Here is a 24,386-nt window from a genome sequence, read left to right on the forward strand (position 1 = left end):
CCTGCCCCGGCCCCCTCCGGCGGGCCCTGCCCCGCGCCGCCGCGGGCCCTAACCCGGCGCGGAGGCCGCGACGCCGTCTGCCGCGGAGCAGGCATCGCGTGGCCCTGACCATGTCGTGTGTCCACTACAAGTTCTTCTCCAAGCTGAACTATGAGATGGTCACCTTCGACGGCCTCTATATCTCTCTGCGTGACCTCAAGCTCCAGATCATGGGCCGCGAGAAGCTGACGGCGGCCAGCTGCGACCTGCAGATCACCAACGCCCAGACCAAAGAAGGTGCGTGGGGACGGCGGGCGCGGGGCCTCGGGGGCCGCCCGGCTGGCGGCGGCGCGGCCTGCCCTTTGTGGCTCGTCCCCGTGTAGCGTGAGTCAGCCAGGGGCCCGTCCCGCCGGCGTGCGGGGGGGGGGGGGGCGGGGGCCAACGCCAGGAGGGGAGCGGGGCGCGGGGATGCGGCGGGGTGGGAAGCGATAATGCGGTTCGGCCGCCGTCGGTAGCTGTGACTTGGCGTTGGGGGGCCTCACAGGGCTGTTCTTTTGTAGTTGCTGTTCTGACAACTGCCGTCGGATGCGTGTTGTAGACGCGGAGCTAGGCACGGAAGAATACGTGGTTGGTGTGCGACATGCCGTGCTTACAAAAGTTTTGGTTTCCTGGGATTCTTCTGCGTAAAATGATAAGGAAATGTGGGAGGAGATCTTGTAATAACAAACTTGCTGGATTTCTTTGAAATCTGGTAGAGGAGGCTGAAAGTGATGGAAATAGATGGCTAATTTGAAGGAAAAAAGTGGGTTTGGTGACTTAGTTTTGTCTTCAACTTCTTTTACCCCACTGCGTTGGAAAACTGGGTTTTGTGCCGGTTGCAGGAATTGCTCACTAGCAACGTTTGGGATCCAGAGCGTACATGTGAGTTCTACTCTGTGCAGACCGTTTAAAGCCGTCTTGCACATGAGTGTTCTCTGCATCTAAATTACACTTTGGAATTTCTTGTTAATGTAACTTCTTTTCTACACCAAAGACATTGTCATTCAGATGCTATTGAGCGTCATTTCATCATTCATTTCTACACCCCCACCCCCTGTACTACGTGTTAACCGTATAAGGATAGTTCTGAAGTTTTATGGCAGAACATTTATGGTGAACATACGTCAGAAACGTTCTTGGAGAAGTCGTAAATTCTTTTAAATCTAATAAATGGTGCTTGATTCTCAGAGATGATAACGGTTTCGTATTACTTGGTACGATATTTCAGTTCAGTAATTTGCCATCTTGATAAGTTTGAATGTGATTGAAGATTTTGGGATATGGCTTTTCAGAAATAAAAAGAATGGTAAAGTGTTTTCATTCCTTAAACCTTAAGTTTGGGGGTTTTTTTGACCTGTGGTTCTGTGACACTCTTACAACAGTCTTTTCTTTAAAATCTGTGCTAGTGTTTGTTTTTTTTTTCTTTTCCTGTTTCCTGTATTAAAACAGAATGATCTGTACACTGTGGTAACTAACTTCAGCCCTAGCCTTCAAAGTGGTTGGACCTTAAGCTTGCTATTTATTTACAGATATTTAAACTATTTTGACGAGGATGTCTGTGAAGAGACTTAACAGTGCAATGTTAGGGGTCTTAGGGATGCCATTGGATTGAGTGACATACATAGGTAGAGATATGTTTCAGAAGTCTTGAATTTTTCCAGTAGTACTGAATAAAATTTTCAAAAGCTTTTCAAAAATGTTTAATTTGCTTTAAGGGCTTTGCTGCAGAAGGGTCTCTGAATTTTGTCTTCAGTTGCTAATGTACTTTCAGCTTCACAACTGCTAGCAGGCTGAATGTCCAACTGGCTGACGTCACTCCTGTAATAGTTGGGTCTGTGTAAAAAAAGAGCCTTAAAACCAGAATGCTGGATGGTAATAAACTGTGATGGAGGCCAATTATTATCACCAGAAGAAAAAATGTTTTGAAATAGGCCAAACACATGGATTCTGTTATAGCAGGTGAGGAACAGAAGGCAAAGTTTTGGAAGAAAAATTTATGGTCATAAATATTATACCCCATAAAGTGTCACTCTAATAGACATAAGACTGGTCTTAACCAAGTGTGTTGCTTTGTTTTCATACATAATCAGAATCCTGTGAAGAAAAAGTATGTGCTTCACTAGAAGCTGTTAAATGTGGTGTTGCCTAAACGTGAAGTTAAAGAAGGAATGTCTTTCATACTTCGAAGAGCATTGCTCTCATTTAACAGGGACAAGATCCTCCTCTGCGTAGGTTGTGTTGCACTTTGACCTTTGTAAAATGAGCATAAAATTTTAAATATATTAGTGACACAGATGCTTACTGAAGTTTTTGTAAGGGCATTTTCTGTGTGAAAACGCAAAAATCCCCCAGTAGTTTTCAGAGCAAAGCTAGAGAATACATTTATGTGCAATATATATGTATGCCAAATTTTTGGTTTATATGCATAAATGTGAATTTCGGGTTTTATTCATCAGATGTAGATGCTTAAACTCACCTTCAGAAGATAAAGGCAAAATGTAGACCAGGATATTCTGCCTAAAAGGGATGTTTGGAATTCTTCCATGTGGACCTAAAGGACTGAGTTTTTATAGCTTTGTCTGTGCTGGAGTCCTGCCTAAATGTTGAAATGATCTTGGAAAGAACAAAGTGAACCTTGAGTGAAGATGGCCTACTTGCTCAGATTTTTCCAAGCACTCTAAGCTTTTACAGTTCAGTAACTGTTACTTTTCATAATGGAAATCTAGTAATAGAAGCAATGCTAATGTAAGCTAAAAGTAAAGAGGACTTTAAATATCAGTGAAAAAAACAAATATGATGGACTCCTTTAAGATGCTGGGAAGGCAAAATGGATGGTTGGGAGCAGTTTTAAGAAAGGGGAGGCAGGGTGTCCTCTTCCATGCTTACCGTAGAGGCACGTTCTATAAAGGCAGAATTCCCTTCCAAAAGCCTGTGCTCAAGAACGATGCATTTAAACTTGCCTCCTTTTAATTGGATCTGAATTTCTTGACCTGTCTTTTATAATAGATGTTCTCACAATGTTGTGGAAGAACTGCAAACTCCAGAACTCAAGTTTCTTGAGTGCTCTGTCCTGCCCTGTAACATCCTGACTGAAAACACTCGGAGAATGTGCTATTCTGCTTATCAGACAAAATAAATAAAAAAAATTTAAAAAAAAATCAAAAATGTGACTCTGAAGTGGTCTTTGATTAATAGTTTTAAGGAAGAATATTGCTCTTGTAAGACTGTCTCTTGAACTCAGAACTTGCTTGAGTTCAGCATTGCAGCATGCACTTGACTGTTTAGTAATGCCACAATGTGATGCCTTCAAAGCAAACTCATGCTAACTCTGAATGAAATCATTTGGCCTCACAGCTGATGTCTGTCTACTGGAATGTCTTCAACCCAGTGCAAGCGTAGCACTTTAGAGAAAACATTTAAGCAACTTTTAAACCTTGCCCTTCACTGTGCCATTTTGTGTTGCAGTGCTAGTATGGGGGATTACTTTGGTTACACCTCAGAGTGCAATTAATTCTTGGGCTGCCATGCAGCATTACTGTGTAGAGCTTTCAGAAAGGGTATGGAGTTCCCTGTTTTCCTGGTTGGGTTTAGGGTAAGGCGTGTACCCATTCAAAAAAGATGATATTACAGTGAGCTCATGCACTGCCTTTCTGGGAGCCAGCTGCTTGGGCTCCGTCACCAGCAGGGTTGGGACCTCTCGGGGGTGTGCTGTCAGCTGGGTTAATGTCCCTTGGCCAGGTGCTTAGGGCAGGCTCGGTTTGGTTCATGTTGTCTCCAGCATTGCTTTCGCTTTCCCAGTCACACACTGAAATGGCAAGCATTGCCAATAAGACATCGAGTGGTCTGTATAATCAGATTCATGATTGAAAGTATGTTAGATTTTATTAACTCATCCTTTCAAAGCAATATAGGTGCTCTTTTGGAGCACAGTACTGTGTAGTAATAATGCAAATGAAAGTTCTATGAGCCATTTGGCCTACTGAACTAGCTAATTCAAGAAATTATGGTATACCAGTTGTAGATGAGATCATTGATACCTATTTTGGTGGAAGCTGAAAATCCAGCAGTAGTAGTCCAATCTGTTAATCAGGATGTTTTGAGGCAGTGCTTTCAGTGCCGGCTACATAGATGGTTTGTTTGTCGCAAAGTGTGCAGGTGGTGGTGATTAGAACAGAGTTTTAAAAAAATCACATAATGAGAAAGCATATCTTTATGTGCTAGGGAGAAAATGTGTGCTTGGGAGTTACCCTGTTTTCTGGTAATCTGGCATGTTAGTAGTCGTGTTCATCTCTTACTCTGCAAATCCTTCCCCCAGTAGCATAATAGCTGGTTAGCAAGGGATCTAAGCCTAATAAAGGCTTTTCTTTGTCATTTCACATATAGGCTTGCCTTCTGATGATTTCTGTTTTGATGAGCTTCTGTACTTTATCTGGGTGAAAATACTTCTCTAGCTAGTGCTCAGAGGGATGCTTTTGCAGTGCTGTCAGACTCAAAATGGTGGATTAAAGCAGGCCGTAAAATAAAGTCGGAGCTTTTTTCAGTAACCTGTTGATAGCATACATATGACACAAATTATTAAAACTAGCAGATTTTCAGAATTATAGATTCATTTTAAAATTGTGCATTAAATGTAAAGCAGTACAAACTTCAGAGCATAGCCTGAGCTGTTTGTATGTTTTTTGAAGGAAGAAGGTTGTGGACCCTAATGCAATTGTTGATTTCGGATTTCTAAGGCAGTGTGAGGCAGCAGTCAAAGTAGCTGTTGTTTAACTTGTCTGCATCCATTCATTCCTTGAAGTACTGCTTCCCCTTGACTCTTTCAAGTATACTATTTTCTTGTAGAATAGATGGCAAGTTTTAGACTGTTATGTCTCTTCTGCTCTTGACTTTGAGATAACATCCAAATCTTCCTTTGCTTTTGCAAGCTTTCTGAGTTAATGGGATCCTTATTTTTAATCACAGGTCAGATTGACAAAAGCCCAGTAGCCCCTTACTGGCCATCACTGCCAGTAAAACAAGTGTTGTGCTATCAGGGAATAGGAATCAACAATGTTGTTACCTCCAGCTTTGTTGAACATTTCTATTGGAGCTTTGCTTGGACAAGTGTGAAAAGTAGCCTTGTCGAGCATGACGTCACTGCTCGCTTTGCAGATGTGGAGTCATGTGGTGAGGCAGAGTGACACTGCTTTGTAGGTCCTGGCAGTTGCCAAGTCTCTACTAGGGGATGTTGCTGCCTGCAGGGAACAGGTTCCTGCTGGGAGATGCCAGTTTAGTCTGAGAGCTGTTAGACTAAGCTGGAGTCTGTTAAATTCAAATTGAGCAAACAAAAATTTCCAAGGGCTTCAGGAATAGCGCTCCAGTTTTAGTCCTTTCCTATTTAAAAAAAAGTTAACTTTTTAGTCTACATTGTTTGACTTCACTTTAAAATTTCATCACCAAAACGAATTCAGTTAATTGAGGCGAAGGAAAAATAAATGTATTCAAGCCAACTGGTCACTTCACAGAACTAACTCAGCAATGTACTCTGCTGTATGTAAATGCTCTTCCACAAATTCTCTGACACAGTGGTCAAGCTAGTGGGATACTTCAAGTACCAACTACAAATATGTGCCGTGATAAGTGTCCTATACAAATAAAGCCTTTATTTCACCAAGCTGTTGTTGCTCTTCTGTTGATACATTTAAATGTGTACTGATTGACTTTTAAGGTGAATTCATTTTTATATCAGTCTGTTATTAGATGGCTGGAGCTCTTTTCACTGTGCACTTAATAAGCAGACTGAAAACAACCATGTATTTCTATATATACACACACAAGGATAGGCTATTCAGAAGGCAGATGTCAATGTTTCTATTCTAATGGTCAATGAATTGTCACAAAATACTTAAAGAGCATTTTTTCCTCTTTTTGCATCATACACCTGTTGTGCATGTTCAAATTGACGTCTGCAGGCTTGCATAATTTGTGAATAAATGCATTGGTTGCTGTCCTCATACATACAATCTCTTTCTGGAAGAGGTGCTGCCACTGGCAATCTTCTGCAGAACTACTGCAATCCTCAGTTCAGTACAGGTGTGGCAAACTCCTGCCTTTTTGTGGAGCCACTGTTGCTTGTCCTCTATCTCTGAAATGTCAGTCCAGTGATTTATGATCTGGACCAGAAAGAATACTCTGTATGACTCCACTCAACAGGTCGAAACAGCTGCTTTGGGCTTCTAGAACTGCAGTGGGCATGATCTCCCCATTGTTGGTCTGGGCCTCAGTACTCTTTGAGCTCCTTCTCCATCAGAAAAGTCCCAGTGCAGGCCTTTTTTGGCAAGTGGCTGTGTAAGGGTTAGATCTTCCTCTTGAGAAGAGCTCTAGGGGTTGGTTTAAGGATACGACTTCTGTAAAAGGCTCTGTTTTCATCACTAGTAGTCCTTTCTCCTACAGTTTTAAACTACTGTGAAGTCCAGAGGAAGCTTGCTGTTCAGTTCCCTAGGGGAAGATCAGAAATTAGTTTCAGCTAAATGATTTCTCAGTTTTCTGAAGAAGCATTCTGTCATTTGGAAATAGAATTAACATTTTCATTTAGTTGTTGAAAAGATGTTTTCTGGTAGGTGTGTTTTGGTCTATGGGAGGTTCCTGCCTGTAGGAATAATATACTGAAAAACGGAGCATAATTGTGAAATACTTGTATTTTGTGTGTGAACACTGAGAAAAACCACCCTAAGAGAGCTTGACTAGATAAGATATACAGCATCTTTGGTTTTCAGACCATCGTTCTTACCTGGTCTGCAAAGGTAAGGGCTTTTAATATTTAAAACTGTAGGCAGATTACAGGGAATGGCTGCTGATAGTGCTTTAAAATATTTAGTCATATCCAGCTTGTGTAAGGACAATATAGAAACCATTCTTGTGGAGAGATCTTTGCATTTTAAGCTTACTCAAAGTATCTCAGGTATTTGGTTTTTTTGTTTGGTCCTTATGTAAAAGGTCAGAAAGCTTTCCTCCTTTTCAGAAGACTAACATGGTATAAGCCAAGGCAAAGCATGGGTAGCTTCAGGCACACACTGTTTTCAAAAGGCTTTTCAAGGCTGTCTTCATAAGTAATTTAGTTTGAGTCTTTCTGCTCTGCAAAAAGTGAATCGAAAGAATTTGCATCTCTGGTTAATTCGAACTAGATGATTAGCTTAAGGGGGGAGATACCACTTCAGTTTGAGCCAATTCTGCCCTACTTGTGAAAGCAAGCTCAGAAAAAAACCCCTCATATTTCTGTGATCCAAATTCTAGCACTGCCAGTTTCGTTTCCATTTAAATGTAAAGCACTGAGCAGCTGAGAAGTGTGTTTGTTGAGGGGAGTGAGCTCCAAGAAATCAACAGAGATGGCGGGCTCTGTTCTCCTGTGTTCTGTCAGTCTTGAGCACTAGCAGCATAGGTGAGTCGGTTTTAGGTAACAGCTGTGAAAGCAATGGCACAGAGTTTTCATGCTTTAGCTAAGTGCCTGTTTCGTTGCAGGGCAAGCTGGTCAGACTTTAGAATCCAGTTTATGCCTGTGGCTTGTTTTTCTCCAAAGATCTATTGGTTTTGTAGCCTAGCAGAAGCAAAAGCAACTTAAGCTAGATCAGGAAAGAACTTCATGCATTAGCAGGCTCTCTTTTAGTGACCATTGAGTCTATTTTGCTGTTGGCATTCAAACTATTTTAAAAAAAATAAAAATATTTTGCTGCTTGTGTTTATCAAACCTGAAGATTTCTTGAAAGGTACTGTTAGTGTGTTGAGAAGTGTGATGTTACATACAGAATTTTGCTTTTAGATCTGTAAAGGGGTTCTCTGAAGTGCTATGTAATTACATATTAATATACATTCTTATGAATTGACTAGTGTTTTTTCTGTATTTATGTTGCTTTCAGAGTACACAGATGATAATGCCCTGATTCCTAAGAACTCATCGGTAATTGTTAGAAGAATACCTATTGGAGGAGTTAAAGCTACCAGCAAAACATATGTTATGTAAGTATCCATAAAGCATTGTAATCTTTGTGAGGGGTTTCAGTGTGTTAACTTTTTTTATTGATATTAGTTTACAGAGGCATTCAGATTGTGCCTTTCTTGTTAAAGCTGCTGTTAATTTTTGTTTTAATGGGGTAGATCTTAATTTATCTGTCCCAAAGGAGACTTAAATTTTTAGGCCTGCTGGGACATGGGGTTCAAACTCCAACAATGGTAACTTTCAAGATTGAGTTTGTTCTTGGGGTTGATTTTTCTGAGATCCAAGTTTTAGGTCCTGTTTTCCTCCACATGGGGAGGTTCCATATTATATGTGTTTGCTTTTATAGTAAAGACAGATATGCATTGTAGTGTAAATTTATAATTTATTCTTATCTCAGAAGAGTCTGATTCTCATTGTTTGACTATTTCTTGCATTTGGCAGAGGGAGGGGTGGGATATGGCAGGTATTCTTTACACCCCAAATCTGGGGGGTTTGCACACTAGCTATAGAGGCAAGATTGAGGATTGCCATTTGGCAAACCATGCAAACAAGAAGTTCCATTCATAAGTGAATCCCATTAGTTTCCTAAAGACAATGTCCATTTTGGGCAAGAGAAAAAGAACAGCATTCTCAAGTGTATCGCCTTTTCTGCAAGTATGATGAAGGAATAGTTAATCCTTTCCAAACCTGAAACTCAGTAAGCAGTTTAGCACATTACCAAATGTTACTAGCTATCTTTCTAAGTCTGTTTTTACCCTAAGCTGATATCTGTGCTCCTGGTTTTAATTCTGTATTCCTAAGATTTATAGAGGACAGAGGATCGGATGTATTGATTAAAATTACAGATATTCAAATGCAATCCTGACTGCAGGATTATTGCTGTCATTTATGTATTCATACAATCCCGTTCTATATTAGCTACATTAGCATTGTTTGAATGGCCATGTCTTCCAGCCCTCTTATAGATATGCCTCTTCACCACAATTAGTAGATATTACTAGCTTGTGGTTTTGCCCTGTCTTTCTCATGTTGGTTCTCAATAAATAGACTGATGAGTTACAGTGTGTCTCGGACAAACAGTACAGCAGCATCCTGGTACCCATGAAGCATTTGCAAGCTAAAAACCCTGAATTTGTGTGGCTCTGCATGTAAACTTTGGGCATACTACTGCAATAGTTGTTGCAGTGCTTTCAGGCACTACCTAGTAATTCTGGATGCCACAGCATTGCGCTTACAAACATGGCCTTGTTTGGGGGTTTATTTAAATACGTATGCTGAGTGCTGTCTTGTCAATGCACCCTCCATTTCTGGTTGGATGGCACCCTCTCCTGGTATTGTAATGCTGCCCTAAAATGAGAGTATAGATGCTGCTAGCATCAAAGATCAAATAAATACCTGTATGTGGGGATAAGGAAAGAAGGGTACTGCTGTTCTAGCATTGACAATTAACCAGGCAGATTAGCTTTCTATTCCTTCAGCTGGAAACATTGCAGAAACAATTGGTAGAGGGGTTAATGTTTGGGAATGATGAATGTATGCTGTAATGGTGGAGAGGCCTTCAAAACGTGTTACTCGCCTTGTAGTATGTTCTTCAAGGTAAATGGATGAAGAAACCATTGTGTGGTAATCTAAAGTATTTCCCTGTACTTCCTCATCTTCAGGAGGTACGTGGCTGTACTTGCGAGCCTGGTGGTGTTCTAGCAGTGGCAGGAAGCACGAGCCTTTCTATTTGTACATAAAATCCACAGCAGCCTTTGAATTGCCTCTGCTCATGGGACACTTTGGATGATGTATGAATTGTTTGTTAACTATATCAATGGTTGCATGTCTGATTCATGATGAGTAGCATGCAGATACAGATCAATAAGTGTGTGGAATCTCAGCAAGTTTTCAAATGTAATAAATATTTCCTAAAATATTGTAGCATTTTCAAGAGTATCTTAAAGCAAATTCTGGCAATTAAGACCTTTTTTTTTGTCACAGGACTCCTAAATCGCACAAAATCCTAGAAACTGCTTTCAGGTGACATTTCTACTACTATTTTAGTCAATTTAGCATATGTAACACGTTTAGTATTTTGGCACTTTCATGGCTAAATATAGTAGATATCTGAACACAGTGCTTGGGCTTCCACAAAGAAACACTGTTCTAAAGACTATGCTGCTGACATTTTTTATGTTATTCTTTTGTCAGATGACTGATTTTTTTTTTTTTTTCCCACTTAAGTAAACTTGCACCTCGAAGTGCTAGACTATCACTGTTCTTCCTTAGAAATGGAAGTACTGTATCTGGTACCTATTTGTCATACTAGGGATATACAGATTGGCTAAAGCTACCTTCATGTTTTGGTGGCTGATTATTTAAGAACACAAAACCATAGAACAGACTTCATATTTTTGATACTTACATAGCAGAGACAAAATATCTGAGGACTTTCTCTTGCACTGTTGTGTTCTATATCTGTAAGTCTTAGAGTAATTGGTGACAAAGTAGAAATGTGATTTTTGGGGTTTTTTTTGGTTGCCTTGAATGTACCAAGAGAGAACACTTTATGTATACAAATAAATTTCCACATTCGCTAGACTATTGGAACATAATGTTTTGATGTTCAGGTTTTGTAATCTGTTTTCACTGCTTTATGTTGGGTACAAGTGCTTTATTTTTAAATTCTGATCACCTTTATTTCTTCTTCTAGAAGTCGAACTGAGCCAGTGAGTGGAACATCAAAAGCAGTATGTAAAAACACAATCTCACACTTTTTTCTACACACTGCTCTTAATTCTAAACAACGTAGCCTTGTATTAATTTTCCAAACATTAACTAATTATATATTCCAGTAAAACCTGGTATATGTTGTAAAGACAATGTCTTTGATTCAGCATAGGAAAAACTGGGTAATGCCATCACTTGCACAGTTCTAATGTAAATATTGGTATTGGTGCCTAGTGATGCATTGCATTTCACATTGAATATGCTAGAATATTTCCTGTATGACTTTGTGTTGCACAGGTAATGTATGATCGCTTTTAGATCATGTAGGTCCGAGGTTTGCACAGCTGAACATGGTGCCATGTTCTACGTGAGTCTGTCTATAGCTAGTAATATGTATGTTTGTATAGGTTGTTTTGTGCTTTTTGTTTCTTGCAATCCAAAATGTTTGGAGTGTATTTTTTGCCATTTTCACATTGTATCACTTAGCTTTTGTTTTTAAATACTTTTTTTTGCCTAATGGTTTTTGAAAATGTTATCAAAAACCACTGAGAAACCATTATTGTTAAACTTGATACTGTTTCTTACTTTTGACTTGGGGGTTCAAACAAATACCAAAACCAACATAGCCCGTATGTTTTGAGGACAGTTCTGTGCAGCTGAATGATTCCTTTTCATGTCCTTAAATACTTGGGTATTTGTTCCTAAAACTGTATAATTGAAGTGATATTGTTTGGGCCCCTCTGAGTACGTAAATGTCTTTAATAGATTGCCATGAATTTAAGTATCGTTGCTACACAAAGTGGTATTCTAAAGTTCTGCATTTGATCTTTCCACTTTATCTGATGAAGCAGTTTAGTTTAATAGTTTGTCTGCAAATGAAAATATCTGATACAAATTTTGGTGCCAGGTTAGAGCCTGGTGCATTTGTGGGGAAAATCCCTGTCATTTTTCTTAACTTTTGCCTGCAGTACATTTTTGGATCTGGGTGACTTCAGGGTTGGATGCTGCTTTAATTTCTCAAAGGTTAAGCCTTTCTTTAGTATACCACCACTTTGAATTTACATTTGGAAAAGGTGCAGCATTTTTCTTCAGGTTTGAAAACACTGTCATTCTGCTGCTAAAATATAAATAAGTAATACACGGAAATACTTGACTCATAATGATCTAGATCTTGATTTGCCACTTGGGTCGAATACTATGTGTAACTACGCATTTCAAAATAGTCCTTATAGTATAAAAATTACTATGTGGTGTTTTTTATTTTTCATCTTTATTTTAAGTATAACTGCTTTTTCTTCACTAGAATGGTGTGAGGCATTACACTAACCCTGGATCATTGGATCTGATCACTTGATAAGCTGTTAGGATAACTTAATCTAGAAATTCATGAACTCTGGGTCTGTGTTCTATGAAGAATACAGCCTCTGACTCTTATGGAATGGTATACAATCAACTTAAAATTGAAAACTTTTTGTGTGTAGGTCTAAAAACACTAAGTCTAAATCTGCATCGGTAATTCTGTTGTTGATTGATTTGAATTCCTTTTTGGACATGAATGCCTCTCATTGTGAGTTTGAGTTAGTTAAACTGGCCCAGTGACCCTAGTAGTTAATGTAATGCATTTATGTAAACCACGTTTATAGTATTTGATCTAATTCAGATGGGTTTTTATTTCTTGAAAAGTTATTTTTCTTTTTGTTTACTAGCATGTGTATAAACACAAATCACATGTTCATAAATAAAGTTAACATTCTTTTAGCCTCGTGTGTTCCCTGGCATGTCTGTATTACATTTCTAAGTAGCATCTCACCATAAGCTAACATAGATGTCTCAAAAAGAAAAAAAAAAAAAAAAAAGGAAAAAAAAAAAGGAAAAATCCTGGAGTGGGAGGGAAGACTTAGTGTTAGGTAGAACTAAAATGAATGAAAGGCAAAGCAAAAACATTCCCTTCTTGTTTGCTCCAACCGTACCTGATTTGGGTTATGGGTAGCCATAGGGTGGAAGCCTTGCATCTGTCTTTACAAGTCCTCTCTCTCTCACTGTAAAAGCACTGCAGCCTCAGGTGCTTCTAGTGTTGGAGGCACAGTTAGCTTTATTCTTAAAGCTAACTCAGCTCTTGGTCTAAAGTGTGTGGGGGGTTTTTTTTTGTTTTGTTATTTTAAATAAACATCTTTCTGCGTGTATTTCAAAGCCAAACCTGGATCTTAGTGTGGTCTGAATAAATCACTGGGAAGGCTTGCCAATTATTGTTGAACAGTAAAGCAGCACGTTAAAATCAGTTCAGATTTTTTTTTTTAAAAGGAGGCACAAAAACTTATACTTTGAATATTTCTTAATTGTCTTGCTCTTATGTTAGCTGTCATTCTACACTTCCAAATCTGTGCTGCTGTCCTACTGTTACTACTGCCAAATCAAGAAAGTGAATCCTGTTTGTTTTCGTATTCCTATTTCAGTAACTGCAAGGATCTCTAGTTGGTATTAGTCCTCAGAGGCTGCAGAAATGCAGAGAGTCATGCGCATTGCTTTAGCACCGTCAAGCACAGCTGTGATCCTTCCTGGCTGAATTTTTAGTTTAGCCAGGCTATCTGATTTTTTGGAAGCCACTGTAATTTAAATGTAGCACTCCAGCAGTGAGATTAGCCTTTTCCTCCTATTTTCTGTCCCCTTTCCCACTTGCTTTATGTGAGTTTCTGTTTAGTCTTCTGCATGCGATGGGAGTTAATACATTGACTGTTGATTCTGGTTTTTTTGGGGGGGGGGGGGTTGGTTTGTGGTTTTTTGCTTTTTTTTTTTTTTTCTTCTGCAGTATTATCTTAGGGTTGTATACAAGTTTCATGGAGATGTTGTTTCTACTTGACTGATTTGAGGGACTGGCAGGAAATACTTCAGTAGAAATTTAAAGGGAAAAAAAAAAGACACAAGAATGCAGGATCATTGGAAGATGGCCGTTGGGCAAACATACTAAATAGTACATTAATTATCCATTTGCTGCTTTTGATAACTGTTTAGTAGAAAGGAGTGCTATCACCTCCTTTAAGAAATTAGACTGTTGCCTGCAGGTCATATAACAACTGCTTCCTAAAGAAATACAAGAGCTAATGAATAGTTTATTAGCTGTTATGTTTCAGTTACTGGTCAATACTAGACTGTTTAATGTTAGGCTCCAATAGAGAGCTTTCCTAATTTCTTGTTTGCTTCTGAAAAACTACAAACTGATAGTGGTTGTGCCTGCCATGAGGGAACATAGGCCTGTTTTTCCACATGTAAAAAAGAGTGGCATATGGAGCATGAAGCTTCAAAATACTTGATCAGACTTCCTTTTTAACAGAACTAGGTACAAAATGTTCTGAAAAGAAGGAAAGTTGAATCTTCTGGTAAGACTTGCAACAGAAAGAAGGTCTCTTTTTCCAGATCTGGGTGTTCCTCTCCAAAGGCACGTTTTCAAGAACTTTTTAGTTACTAATACAGTAATGTGGTATGTGCTTTCCTAAACCTATAGAGAAGGGATGATTAACTGGAGTGAGGAATCATCTTCTGCATGTAGGTATTTTTTTTCCCCAGAGTCTGCTAAAACTACTCCCTTGAATTCTTCTACTACATGAGGTAATAAAGGACAAGAGCTTTTTCCAAGGAAGGGCTTTAATCTCTCTTCTGATCAATTTAGTGACCTCTTGAGGAGAGCTGTTCAGTTTACATTGAGAAGTGTCATTCTACATTTTTGAGCAATTAAGACATAATAAGCAGTGATTCGAGTGTCTTTCTAATAATGTTTTGCTAGTGTAAGCTTAACTGCTGCTTGTGGCATAATATAATGCAGTATACTGGAAAAGGAACTAGATAAGTTACCCTTTTTACTTGTGGAAAAACTGCACTTCAGTATTAGTTCTTGATAAACCCTGCAGTCCATTACTAACTAGGGGCCTGGTGACTTCATTCCTGCAAGCTGTTGCAGTAGGCAGCTGGGAGGGAGGAGTATGGGTGCAATGGAGAAAAAAATTACAGGATTGTGCTCTGAATCCATGTTTTCATCATCAAGAGTGTGCTTTACACTTTCTTGCTTTTGTTCATTTAGTACTGGGCTGCTATTAAAAAATGGTTTTGGTCTGGTAGCAAGGAAAATAGTAAATTCTCACACTTCCCAAACTAATTTGGATGGTATGGCCTGTGGTCTAATAAAATACAAGAAATCAGTTTTCTCAATTTTTATAGGCTAATCTGTCATGATAAACACCTTTATTTAAATAATTTAAACAGTTGTTCTTTTCTACACAAAGTGGTGGGTTACTTTTATGGCTGATGTTTTAGATTGTTGGTTTTGTTTGGGTTTTGTGGGGTATGGTGAGTTTGGTGTTTTTAAACTTACTGACAGGAGGGGCAGAATTCCTGTTTCATGGCTGATAAGCCTGTGCTTTATTCTGACAGGCAGCTACTGTGTTCATAAAAGCATAACCATGTGCATTTATAAATGATGAGACTTTAACTGATTAATTTACAAACTAAACTGAAAATAAGTTTCCTGTAGTGGTGCTTCCTTCTTAAATAAACTTAAATTTTTTTAATTCCTTTTTAGCTAAAAATTGACAGCTTCCTTACCCCTTTGACTTTAAAGCAGTTGCGAGCATTTGACAGGGGTCCCCTCTCTGAGATATTCTGGAGCAATAAGTTGATCTCGAGCGGGTTTGGTTATTTTAGTTTCTTACTAATCACATAGGCACTCTCTTAAGCTGTCATAGGTTTGGACTTTGTTTTGAATAAAACCAAATTACACTAGGTTGGAAATGCCTCTTTCAGTGACACTCAGAGGATATAGTGCAGACTTTCAGACTACAGTAGAGGTTAACGATTGCTATGTTTTGATTGTAGAACTTGAATATGTGTTTAATTTTTTGTGAACAGATTGATGACTCTTCTGCATCTATTTCTCTGGCCCAGCTTACTAAGGTATATATATATTCTTGTCAAATACTTAAAAAAAAAAGTGTTTGCTTCCTATTTTTAAATTTATACTGTGATCTATAGGTGGATAACTGTTGTAATTTGGACAAAACTTTAATTCAATTTTTAATAATTTAAAGTATCTATTTTAACTTTAAAATGCGTGTCTATTTTGGTACTAGCCTGTAAAGAGTAGTTCCCAGTTTGGGAAGATAGAAGGGGAGTACCTTATCAGCCTCAACATAATGTTGCAGTATTACTCATCTTCAAGACACAAAGAAGAAGCACTTCAGAAGCTGTTTACCGTTTTTCATACCTTTTGTTAATTTTGCGTTGGAAACTAACACAATTTTTACAGAAGAATTTAATTGGCTGTAAGTTATGGACATTCCAGGGGGGGTTTGCAACAGCCAAAATAGAAGCGTTTCTGTAACATGGACAATTGCATGGCTGTTTTTGAATTTCTAGTCATTATAGTTACAGATCCATTCTTTGAATGCTGCACAGTTTCGTAAATTGTAGTATATATACAGTGGACAACACAATCTAATTTGTTTGAACGCAGACTGTGTAAATTGTGTAAATGTACCTAATTGTTTATAGGAATATACCAATGTGTATGTGTGGCATATTAGCAGATGTGACCTTCTGAAACTGTTGTAATGCCATGTTTTGCTATGGAACTGCTTGCATTTTTTGCTCAACAATGTGTACCTTCCTCTGGGAAAGCACTACTGGCTGCACTTTGTGAAAAGGCATAGGGCTAGCCAATGAAATAACTAGTCTTTAAAGTTACAAAGCTTAGAGAGGGCAGGGCCTAATGCAGAGGAGCTAGTTCTTTCTTCTGAAAATGAAGGCTGGAGTTCATTTCCAAGAAAGAGGAATCTCTTCCCACTGCTAACTTCTTCCCTCTCTCACTGCAGATATTAAATTGTGTATATTTGGCCAAAAAAAAAAAAAAATTTGGAAGGTAACCACCAAAATAAATTGGTCTCCATTAGTGCTGTCCCTAAACATGTCCTTGGTTCTGTAAACTCATGTGAAGTTTTACTCTAAAATGTGAAAAACTGTCCAAGTGGTGTACACATTTAAGCTTTCAAGAAAATTTAAATATTTCGGAAAAATACAGGAACATAACATAAAGCAGCTCAAAACTGTTACTTACTCTAACATCTTTAGTGCAGACTGGCTTAGCATGGAGGCAATGTGTTAACAGTTTTCTGTTTTACTATTACTATGTATTAAATGCCATATTTGAATTTTGGTCTATTCCTACTAATGTTTTGTGGTTTTTTGGATGTGTTTTGTAAACCGTTTGGGTTCAAACAAATTAGTCAAGTATTTGTAAAGTTTTCTGTAAATGTTAATGGAAATGATTTCATAGATGTTGATCTGGATTATGTTACTGTTGAGAAAAAACTGTGTATATGAAACAACCATTTAATAAAATGTTGAAACTAGTTGGTTGCTTTTGTGAATGAATGCATATGAAAACAAAAACATGAGTGGTTGATCTGAATGATAGGTGCTTGAAGGTCCAAGTAATTTGCAGTCACTCCCTTAGACCCTGCTTGTATCTGGACTAGTGTGTAATAAAAATGTTTCAACAAATACTACTTAAAAAAAAAATCAGCTGGCTTCAATAATTTGAAGATCTAGTTCTGCATAAGGCTTATATTACAATTTGTATGTTAAAAGGACACAGTCAACTGGAAAAAAACTGCAGGTTGTCCTTACGGTTGTTAAATCACTTAACATAAAGAAGTTGTTAGGGGGGGGATCATGCCATTTGGACTACCTACAGCACATGATGGTCAAATTTCTACTGAAAAGAATCTTTTGTCTTGCTGAGGAATTATAAAAAAAGCTTGATTCCCTTTAATGCTTCTGTGTCATAAGCTGAATTTCAGCAAGCAAAACCAACTTCCCCAACTCTCAAGTTGTGTGTCCTTTTAATGCTGCAAAATGTAAATAATGATACTTGCATACATCTTTCTCAATTAAATGTACAGTGGATATCTTCTCCTTCAAATAGTCTGGAGCTTAAAAATCAGTTTAAAAATACTGGATAGTGTATTTTTTCTGCACATAGCTTCAGTCCACTTTGAAGAAAATTGGATTGGTTACACAAGTCTTTCTGTAAGGTACAAACAGAGCCTAAGGTTTTGAGTGCCCAAGAATGCTCTTTTCAAGTAGGTTAACAGGCACATAAACATCATGTAATGGCGTAAGGACTCCCCAGAACATCTTCAGGACAAATATATTTTATATAAGCAGCTGTTTTCATGCAACCTCAGCTAGCGTTGTGCTGCTCTTTACAGGATTGGATGAATGGTGTTGTCTTTGGCTGTGTGGGCTTAAATGTGTTTCTAATGTGTGTGTCAAATAATTACCTGTTAAACAGACTGCCAATCTGGCTGAAGCCAATGCTTCTGAAGAAGATAAAATAAAAGCTATGATGACACAGTCTGGCCATGAATATGATCCAATCAAGTAAGTGTTGATACTGTCATATCTGTTCTTTGAAGATTATGAAAAAATTGTAGCTATGTTTGACAAGAGACACACATGCATCCCTTTTTCTTTTATCCCCCAAAAACTTATAGTTACATGAAGAAACCCTTGGGTCCACCTCCACCATCGTATACTTGCTTTCGTTGTGGAAAACCTGGCCACTATATAAAGAACTGCCCAACAAATGGGGTAAGATTGTGGGGAACTTCTGGTGTTGCTTAAGTTTCTGATATTTTTTTTTTTAACTGTGGCAGTTACTGAACAAATACATGAATATTCATATTAAGAATTGTTTCTCTTGGGGTGAAATACAGCGGTTATATGGCAGTGTTGCAAAGCCCTTCAAATTCAAGGGAAACCTGGAATTATAAATGTAAAATTTTCTTCTTTCTAGGTCATAGGCATTAAACATGTCTATAGATTATTCTCTGTGAACTTTCCCGTATTTTTGGATATGTTTCAATATTATTGGGAATTTTTCTGGGTTTAGCTTTTTTATGACAGCTCACAATTTTTAGTATTTTATATGAAATGATGTTTCTGTTGACCCCATCTATTGAATATTTGTATGTTTAAATTACACAAGTCTTTGGTTGAGTACTAATGCTATTTAACATTAGTCACTGAATGCATATTCATGAGGTATGAATTCAGTCTTCATATATAGATGGTGAATATAAGTTTCTCCAGTGACTGATTCAGAGCACTGAATTAAGCTGTCACTCTAAATTGCGCTTTGGAGGAGGCATGGGTTTGTGTCTCTTCTCTGACTGGATGGTGAGCTAAGGGATATGTCACCCTTAAGGAGCCTGAAGTTAAGCCAAGGAATGTCTGTTGAGTTCAAAACACTGCTCAAGCCTTTGGAACATCCTGGGTATATTCATTTAGGAAAATTAAGTATGTTAGTCAAGCAACCCTTACACTAGGTAAAAGGAAAGGATTAAAGGTTTTGCTGCTTAAAGTAATAATTGAAATCTCATTTTAAGTGTGAGTCTTAAGATGAGGTATGTCTGCATTGCTTTTCTTAACAGGACAAAAATTTTGAGTCTGTTCCCAGAATTAAAAAGAGCACAGGAATTCCAAGGAGTTTCATGATGGAGGTGAAAGATCCCAATACAAAGGGTGCTATGTTGACAAACACTGGAAAATACGCGATACCAACTATTGATGCGTAAGTATGGAATTAATCGGACTGACCAAAAAGCGAACAAGAGAAAACGTGTAAATGCCTGAGTGGCAATGCAACCAAGTTGACCAGCATCTGTAATTACAGGAGAGGAATTATTGTATCTCAACCTTGAAATCTGTGATGCTTTCTAATATTAAAATAGGGTGGTCCTATTGTTCATACTCCTGGAAGTTGGTTAAACTTGTGGTATACTAAGAATCTCTGTCTGCAAAACATTTCAGTAGTGTTTATAGTTTGAATCATTCTCTTTGAAAGCTTATTTTGCCTCTGCTTTATGTTTCAAAGGCTTCTTGCAAAATTTAACAAGTAGCTGTTGGACTGAGATTTCCGCCCCCTCTGACTTTTATCAAATTGCATGTGTGAAACAGACTGACATTTTCCTGGTGCTGTAAACTAGAAAATACTACTGTGTGCTGAGAACAGTGGCTGTTTTAAAATGCACTTGGTAGCACTTCTGTTTTTCTGTCATGGATCTCTTTTTGTAGAAGCTGTAACGTAGACGTCTTTCATTTATAAAATGTAATTACTCGGAGACTAGCTTTATCCCGAGCCTGCAATTTACATTTACCCTCTGGCAAAGGAGAGATGGGATTCACTTCATCTGATTTCTAGCTGTCAGAAAAATATTTTTCTAGTCTGAGCTAATTTCTTAGTTGATCCAATGAATGGGAGAGTTCTGCAGAAGGAAAATTGTTCCCTCCTCCCTCTTCTAGTGTTGTGGCTTAGAAAAGTGGTTGAAACTAAATGCCTGTGTTTTAGAAGGCTAATGTGGAGAGAGAAGGATTCTATCTATTATCTTCCTTTGATAAAATTGAAAGGTTGGAAAAGTTTCCCTTTACCCATATTTAACTTTTTTCCTTTTCTTTGCCCACCCCCCTCCAGGGAAGCTTATGCTATAGGAAAGAAGGAAAAGCCTCCCTTTTTACCAGAGGAGCCGTCGTCCTCCTCAGAAGAAGATGATCCTATTCCAGATGAGTTGCTATGTCTGATTTGTAAAGATATAATGACTGATGCAGTTGTTATTCCCTGCTGCGGAAACAGTTATTGTGACGAATGTAAGTGTTACTCCCATGTTAGTTAATTCAAAACACCAAATATGATCTTCTGAAAGCAGAAATAGGGGATCATGAAATTGCTTTGTTACCAGTTCTATTTAATACTTAAATATACCCTGAATAGGAAAGGGCTCTTCTTGTATAAAGGGGGGGTGGGGGGGAGGCAGAAAGCTTTTTTCCCTTCTTACATATCTAGTTAAATCCTCTTTACATGTGGAGGGATGAGTATGAGAAAAGTGCATAATTGTGCAGGTAACTACAGTATTAGATATTGATTGAATTTAGTTTGTCCACAGCCCTTTCTCTCATACAAAATTACATATCCAACTCTTAACGGTGGTCTGCAACAAACGGATAGTTAGGTGTTTAATCCACATTCTTCTCCACAGGAGACTTGATTAAAACCTTCAGAACTCAAACCTGCTAATTGTTTTTTAAAATGTGTTTTATTCATTAATCTTGAGGTTGTTGAATTCTCACTGTACTAGGTAGTGGAAAAAAGACTAGTTGAAACATCAAGACACAGCCTACTCTACATCTTCAAATGTTGCAGTAGTAAAATATCAAAACTATAGTTATTTGCGACATACTGGAAATTTTTTACACTATTGAATGTTTATAGCTTCATGCTCTCAGTTCAAGGCCATATTCACCCATTAATCGTATACATATTTTTATAATTTATTAGAACACAAAAATTTCCTTAGTTTGGCTAAAAACTATTTTGATGATTCTAATTATTCACAGGTATTAGAACAGCATTACTGGAATCTGAGGAACATACATGCCCCACATGTCATCAGACAGATGTTTCTCCTGATGCTTTAATTGCCAATAAGTTCCTACGCCAGGTAACATGATTACTTTTGCATAAACTGTTTGTAAGAAAAGTCTATTTGTAAAAAGCTGAAGGGGAAGAAAATATTAATTTACCTTTCCTTAAGTAAAGCTAGATTGAATAAGGCTAAATTTACTTTACAACAACATTATCTGTTGTTACGGAAGCTTATAACTCTTTAAAGACAATCTGGCAAATTCAGGTCACACTTCTGTTTAATATGATTGCCTCACTTTCAGATTTGGTGTTAACACTGAAGTACTTTAAATGCAGATACTCTATCAGGGTTTAATGTGATGTTTTCATATATCTGTATGTTGATTTATTTTAGGATTTAACATTTGCAGGAATACACAAGTAATTTTATGCTGTGGAGGCTTTTGTTCATATGTGTACTCAAGTTTCATATTACCTTATTTTAAATGTTTTTCTGCCTGTAGGCTGTGAACAACTTCAAAAATGAAACTGGCTACACAAAAAGGCTCCGTAAGCAGATTCAGCAGCAACAGCAGCAGCAGCCACCACCACCACCACCTCCACCACCACTCATGAGACAAACAATAACACGCAACCTGCAGCCTCTACTCCGGCCAACAATTTCCAGACAGCAGGATCCACTAATGATTCCATTAGCTTCTCTGGCTTCTCGTTCTGCTGCTGCTTTGTCATCGTTGGCCCCTGGTCAGTCATCTGTGGCAGCTGGGCTGCCAGTAAATCCGTCTTCTGTTGTTGTCTCCGACCTCCCTCCAGCAGTGTCCCTATCTCTCCGTGGTGAAAAGCCAGATGGACCTTTTCGGTAAGTAAATCTGTAGATCAACATGAATATGAGAGACACCAAAATGCTTATGTTAGATTCTTCTTCTTGAGCTTCTCAGCTAGCAATTTATATATCATTAGTGACAGTTCCAGATAATTGTGGAAGTTGTTTTTTGTTTTTACATTGAATGAGGACACTTTCAATTGGAAGTGTGCCTCATGCAAGAATTTTCTCAGAAGTATTTCTTGTTTGGTTCCCTTATCAGTCATTCAGTACAGGTTTACCCTAAAAGGGGAACTTTTTTCCCCCCCAGGAGCTGCTTGATTTTAAGTGGCTAGCAATTCCTAAAGTAACCATTTAATTATGTCAGACCTTCCTGAGTGCATTAATTTCTGTTTAGTACTGAGGAAATATTTTCATGAAAATTGTAAAAGCACAATTATAGGTAAAATTGACCAGGTGTTTTCACATTACTTTTTTCTACAGTATTTGTCATCAATATTATAAGTCAGTCATCCTCAATAAAACACAGTGTAGTCAGTGATCCATAATAAACATTGAAACACTGTAAATTTGAAGTGTTTACAAACATGAAGGTCTAAGCTTGCAAACCAGTTAAGTCATATGAAAATACATTAAAAATCTGTACTAGTGTTTAGGGCTTATATCTTTTCAACTTTATGCCTTGAATGCAAATAGCCACTCTGTCCAGAAGGGTGTCAGGCTCAGCTGCACTGTTGAATACAAAGGATCATAATTCAAAGGAGCCTCTAAGGCAGCCTCTGAACTAGCACATAAACATTTCCTAATAGAATTTCAGTCCTTGCATCTTCCAAAAATGCAGTGTGTGGCTTATACGTACTCTAATCCTTTCAGGTGCAGCTAGCTTAAAATATTTTTCCAGTGAGCTTCCTCTTTAAATGCCAGTAGTCCAAATTGACTTCTCTTCAGTGCTTCCTTTGGAATCAGCCAACTTCACGTTTGTGAATCTGGTGAAGATTATTTTTTAATTTTTTTTTTCCATTTACAGTAGTCAGCCTTTTCTCACATTGGACTTTACATTTCAAGTAGCACTTCAAAACAATGTTTGAATAATAAAAAATTGGTTTTTTGTTGTAGGGATGCTGATACTGTTATACCTCCTGCAGCTCTGGTGACTGCCGCTGAACTTTCTAAATCTTCCTCTCTGTCAATCAGCAGTTTGTTGGAAGAGAAGGTAAATTTTATTTCAACACATGCAGTGATTCTTGTATTTTAGTAGAGCTTATTTGCTAACTGTTTGCATTTATTCACAAGGGCTGTCAGATTCCTGTACTAAGACAACCAGCATTACCAAGTCTTCTGGGCCCTCAAGGACAATCAATACCCACAACTGGTAAGTAAATGTAACTTTGGAATTCTTCTAAAAGAATGATCTTCAGATAAACTGAATTTTTTTTTTTCTTTTTCCTCTCCCCACTCCAAAAGGTCATCCGATGAGAGCCAGTACAATTCGCTCAGCAGGTGGCAGACCAGGCTGGGAACTGTAAGTATTCTACAGAAATTCAATATGTGACTACTTGTAACCAGTTAAATTAGGCCATAACATATAACTTATAATGAAATAAGTCAGCTGTTGTATAAGTATGCACAGGTAGTTGTGGAGAATACAAGTGGTAATTAATTTTTAAATGGCTTAATTTGAATTAGCTTTAACAAAGGGGGTCTCTGCTTGCAGTAGGATTATTTAAAATAAAACTCCAGTACATAATTGAAAAGAGGACTCTGAAAAATGAACACTTTTTGAGGAAACCATAATTACCTATAAAAATGAAATATAATTAAAATATCAGATGGAAAGCCACCCTTTTGATTACTGGCTGAATAGGGCTGTAGAAATTGATTTCCCAATAGAAATCAGCCTCCAACATTCTTTCTTTAACAACTTGGTTGATACCGATTGAGCAAATTATTGGAAAAGTAAGCACTGTTATTTTATGACAATTTTGAATTTCTTCAATTTAGTCATCTCAAACAGCCAAGCTGCTTTCTCTCATTTGGAAAGAGAGGAGTCCATTTTATCTATTATCACAGTGTCAAGTTACTCCTTCATTTTGGTATATATATGTTACAGATAGATTGTAAGGGTGCAGTATTGTGTTTATAGAAATCTTAAATCAAAACCCAGGATCCATCCCACAGATTGCCTAAAATCTCAAATTCAGTAAGCAAGAAAATAACAATTCCAGAGACAAGAACAGGCCAAATATATCATCATGAGGCAGCAACATAGGAAGCGTATGTGGAACAAGTTAAAAGAAGTTTGAGAGATGAGTTAATATCTGTGCAGTACTGTGAAGTATTAAGTGTATCAAGGAGTGGCAGAGGAGCAGTGGGCACATGGGAGATGTGAGTCT

At 37.9% G+C, this 24,386-nt stretch overlaps 1 protein-coding gene across 7 annotated transcripts in view; it reads left to right on the forward strand.

Moving 5' to 3' along the window:
• The first annotated feature begins 33 nt into the window (after positions 1-33).
• The window catches only part of RBBP6 (retinoblastoma binding protein 6), a 31,741-nt gene continuing 7,388 nt past the window's right edge, over positions 34-24,386 (forward strand). For 2 of the 7 annotated variants that reach the window (XM_010570495.1, XM_010570499.1), the window contains exons 1-14: positions 34-276; positions 7,911-8,010; positions 9,974-10,012; positions 10,686-10,722; positions 15,599-15,643; positions 18,042-18,130; positions 18,244-18,340; positions 19,183-19,322; positions 20,223-20,395; positions 21,143-21,246; positions 21,674-22,029; positions 23,110-23,206; positions 23,287-23,365; positions 23,458-23,515. In XM_010570495.1, the coding sequence (XP_010568797.1) occupies positions 111-276; positions 7,911-8,010; positions 9,974-10,012; positions 10,686-10,722; positions 15,599-15,643; positions 18,042-18,130; positions 18,244-18,340; positions 19,183-19,322; positions 20,223-20,395; positions 21,143-21,246; positions 21,674-22,029; positions 23,110-23,206; positions 23,287-23,365; positions 23,458-23,515 (1,580 nt within the window). In that variant the 5' untranslated portion in view covers positions 34-110. Of the gene's footprint in view, positions 277-539; positions 607-7,910; positions 8,011-9,973; positions 10,013-10,685; positions 10,723-15,598; positions 15,644-18,041; positions 18,131-18,243; positions 18,341-19,182; positions 19,323-20,222; positions 20,396-21,142; positions 21,247-21,673; positions 22,030-23,109; positions 23,207-23,286; positions 23,366-23,457; positions 23,516-24,386 lie in introns of all 7 variants that reach the window. The other 5 variants (XM_010570496.1, XM_010570501.1, XM_010570500.1 and 2 more) reach the window with 4 other exon arrangements.

Source organism: Haliaeetus leucocephalus, unplaced genomic scaffold (assembly GCF_000737465.1).
Source record: "Haliaeetus leucocephalus isolate CR32 unplaced genomic scaffold, Haliaeetus_leucocephalus-4.0 Scaffold295, whole genome shotgun sequence".
Taxonomy (NCBI): Eukaryota; Metazoa; Chordata; class Aves; order Accipitriformes; family Accipitridae; genus Haliaeetus; species Haliaeetus leucocephalus.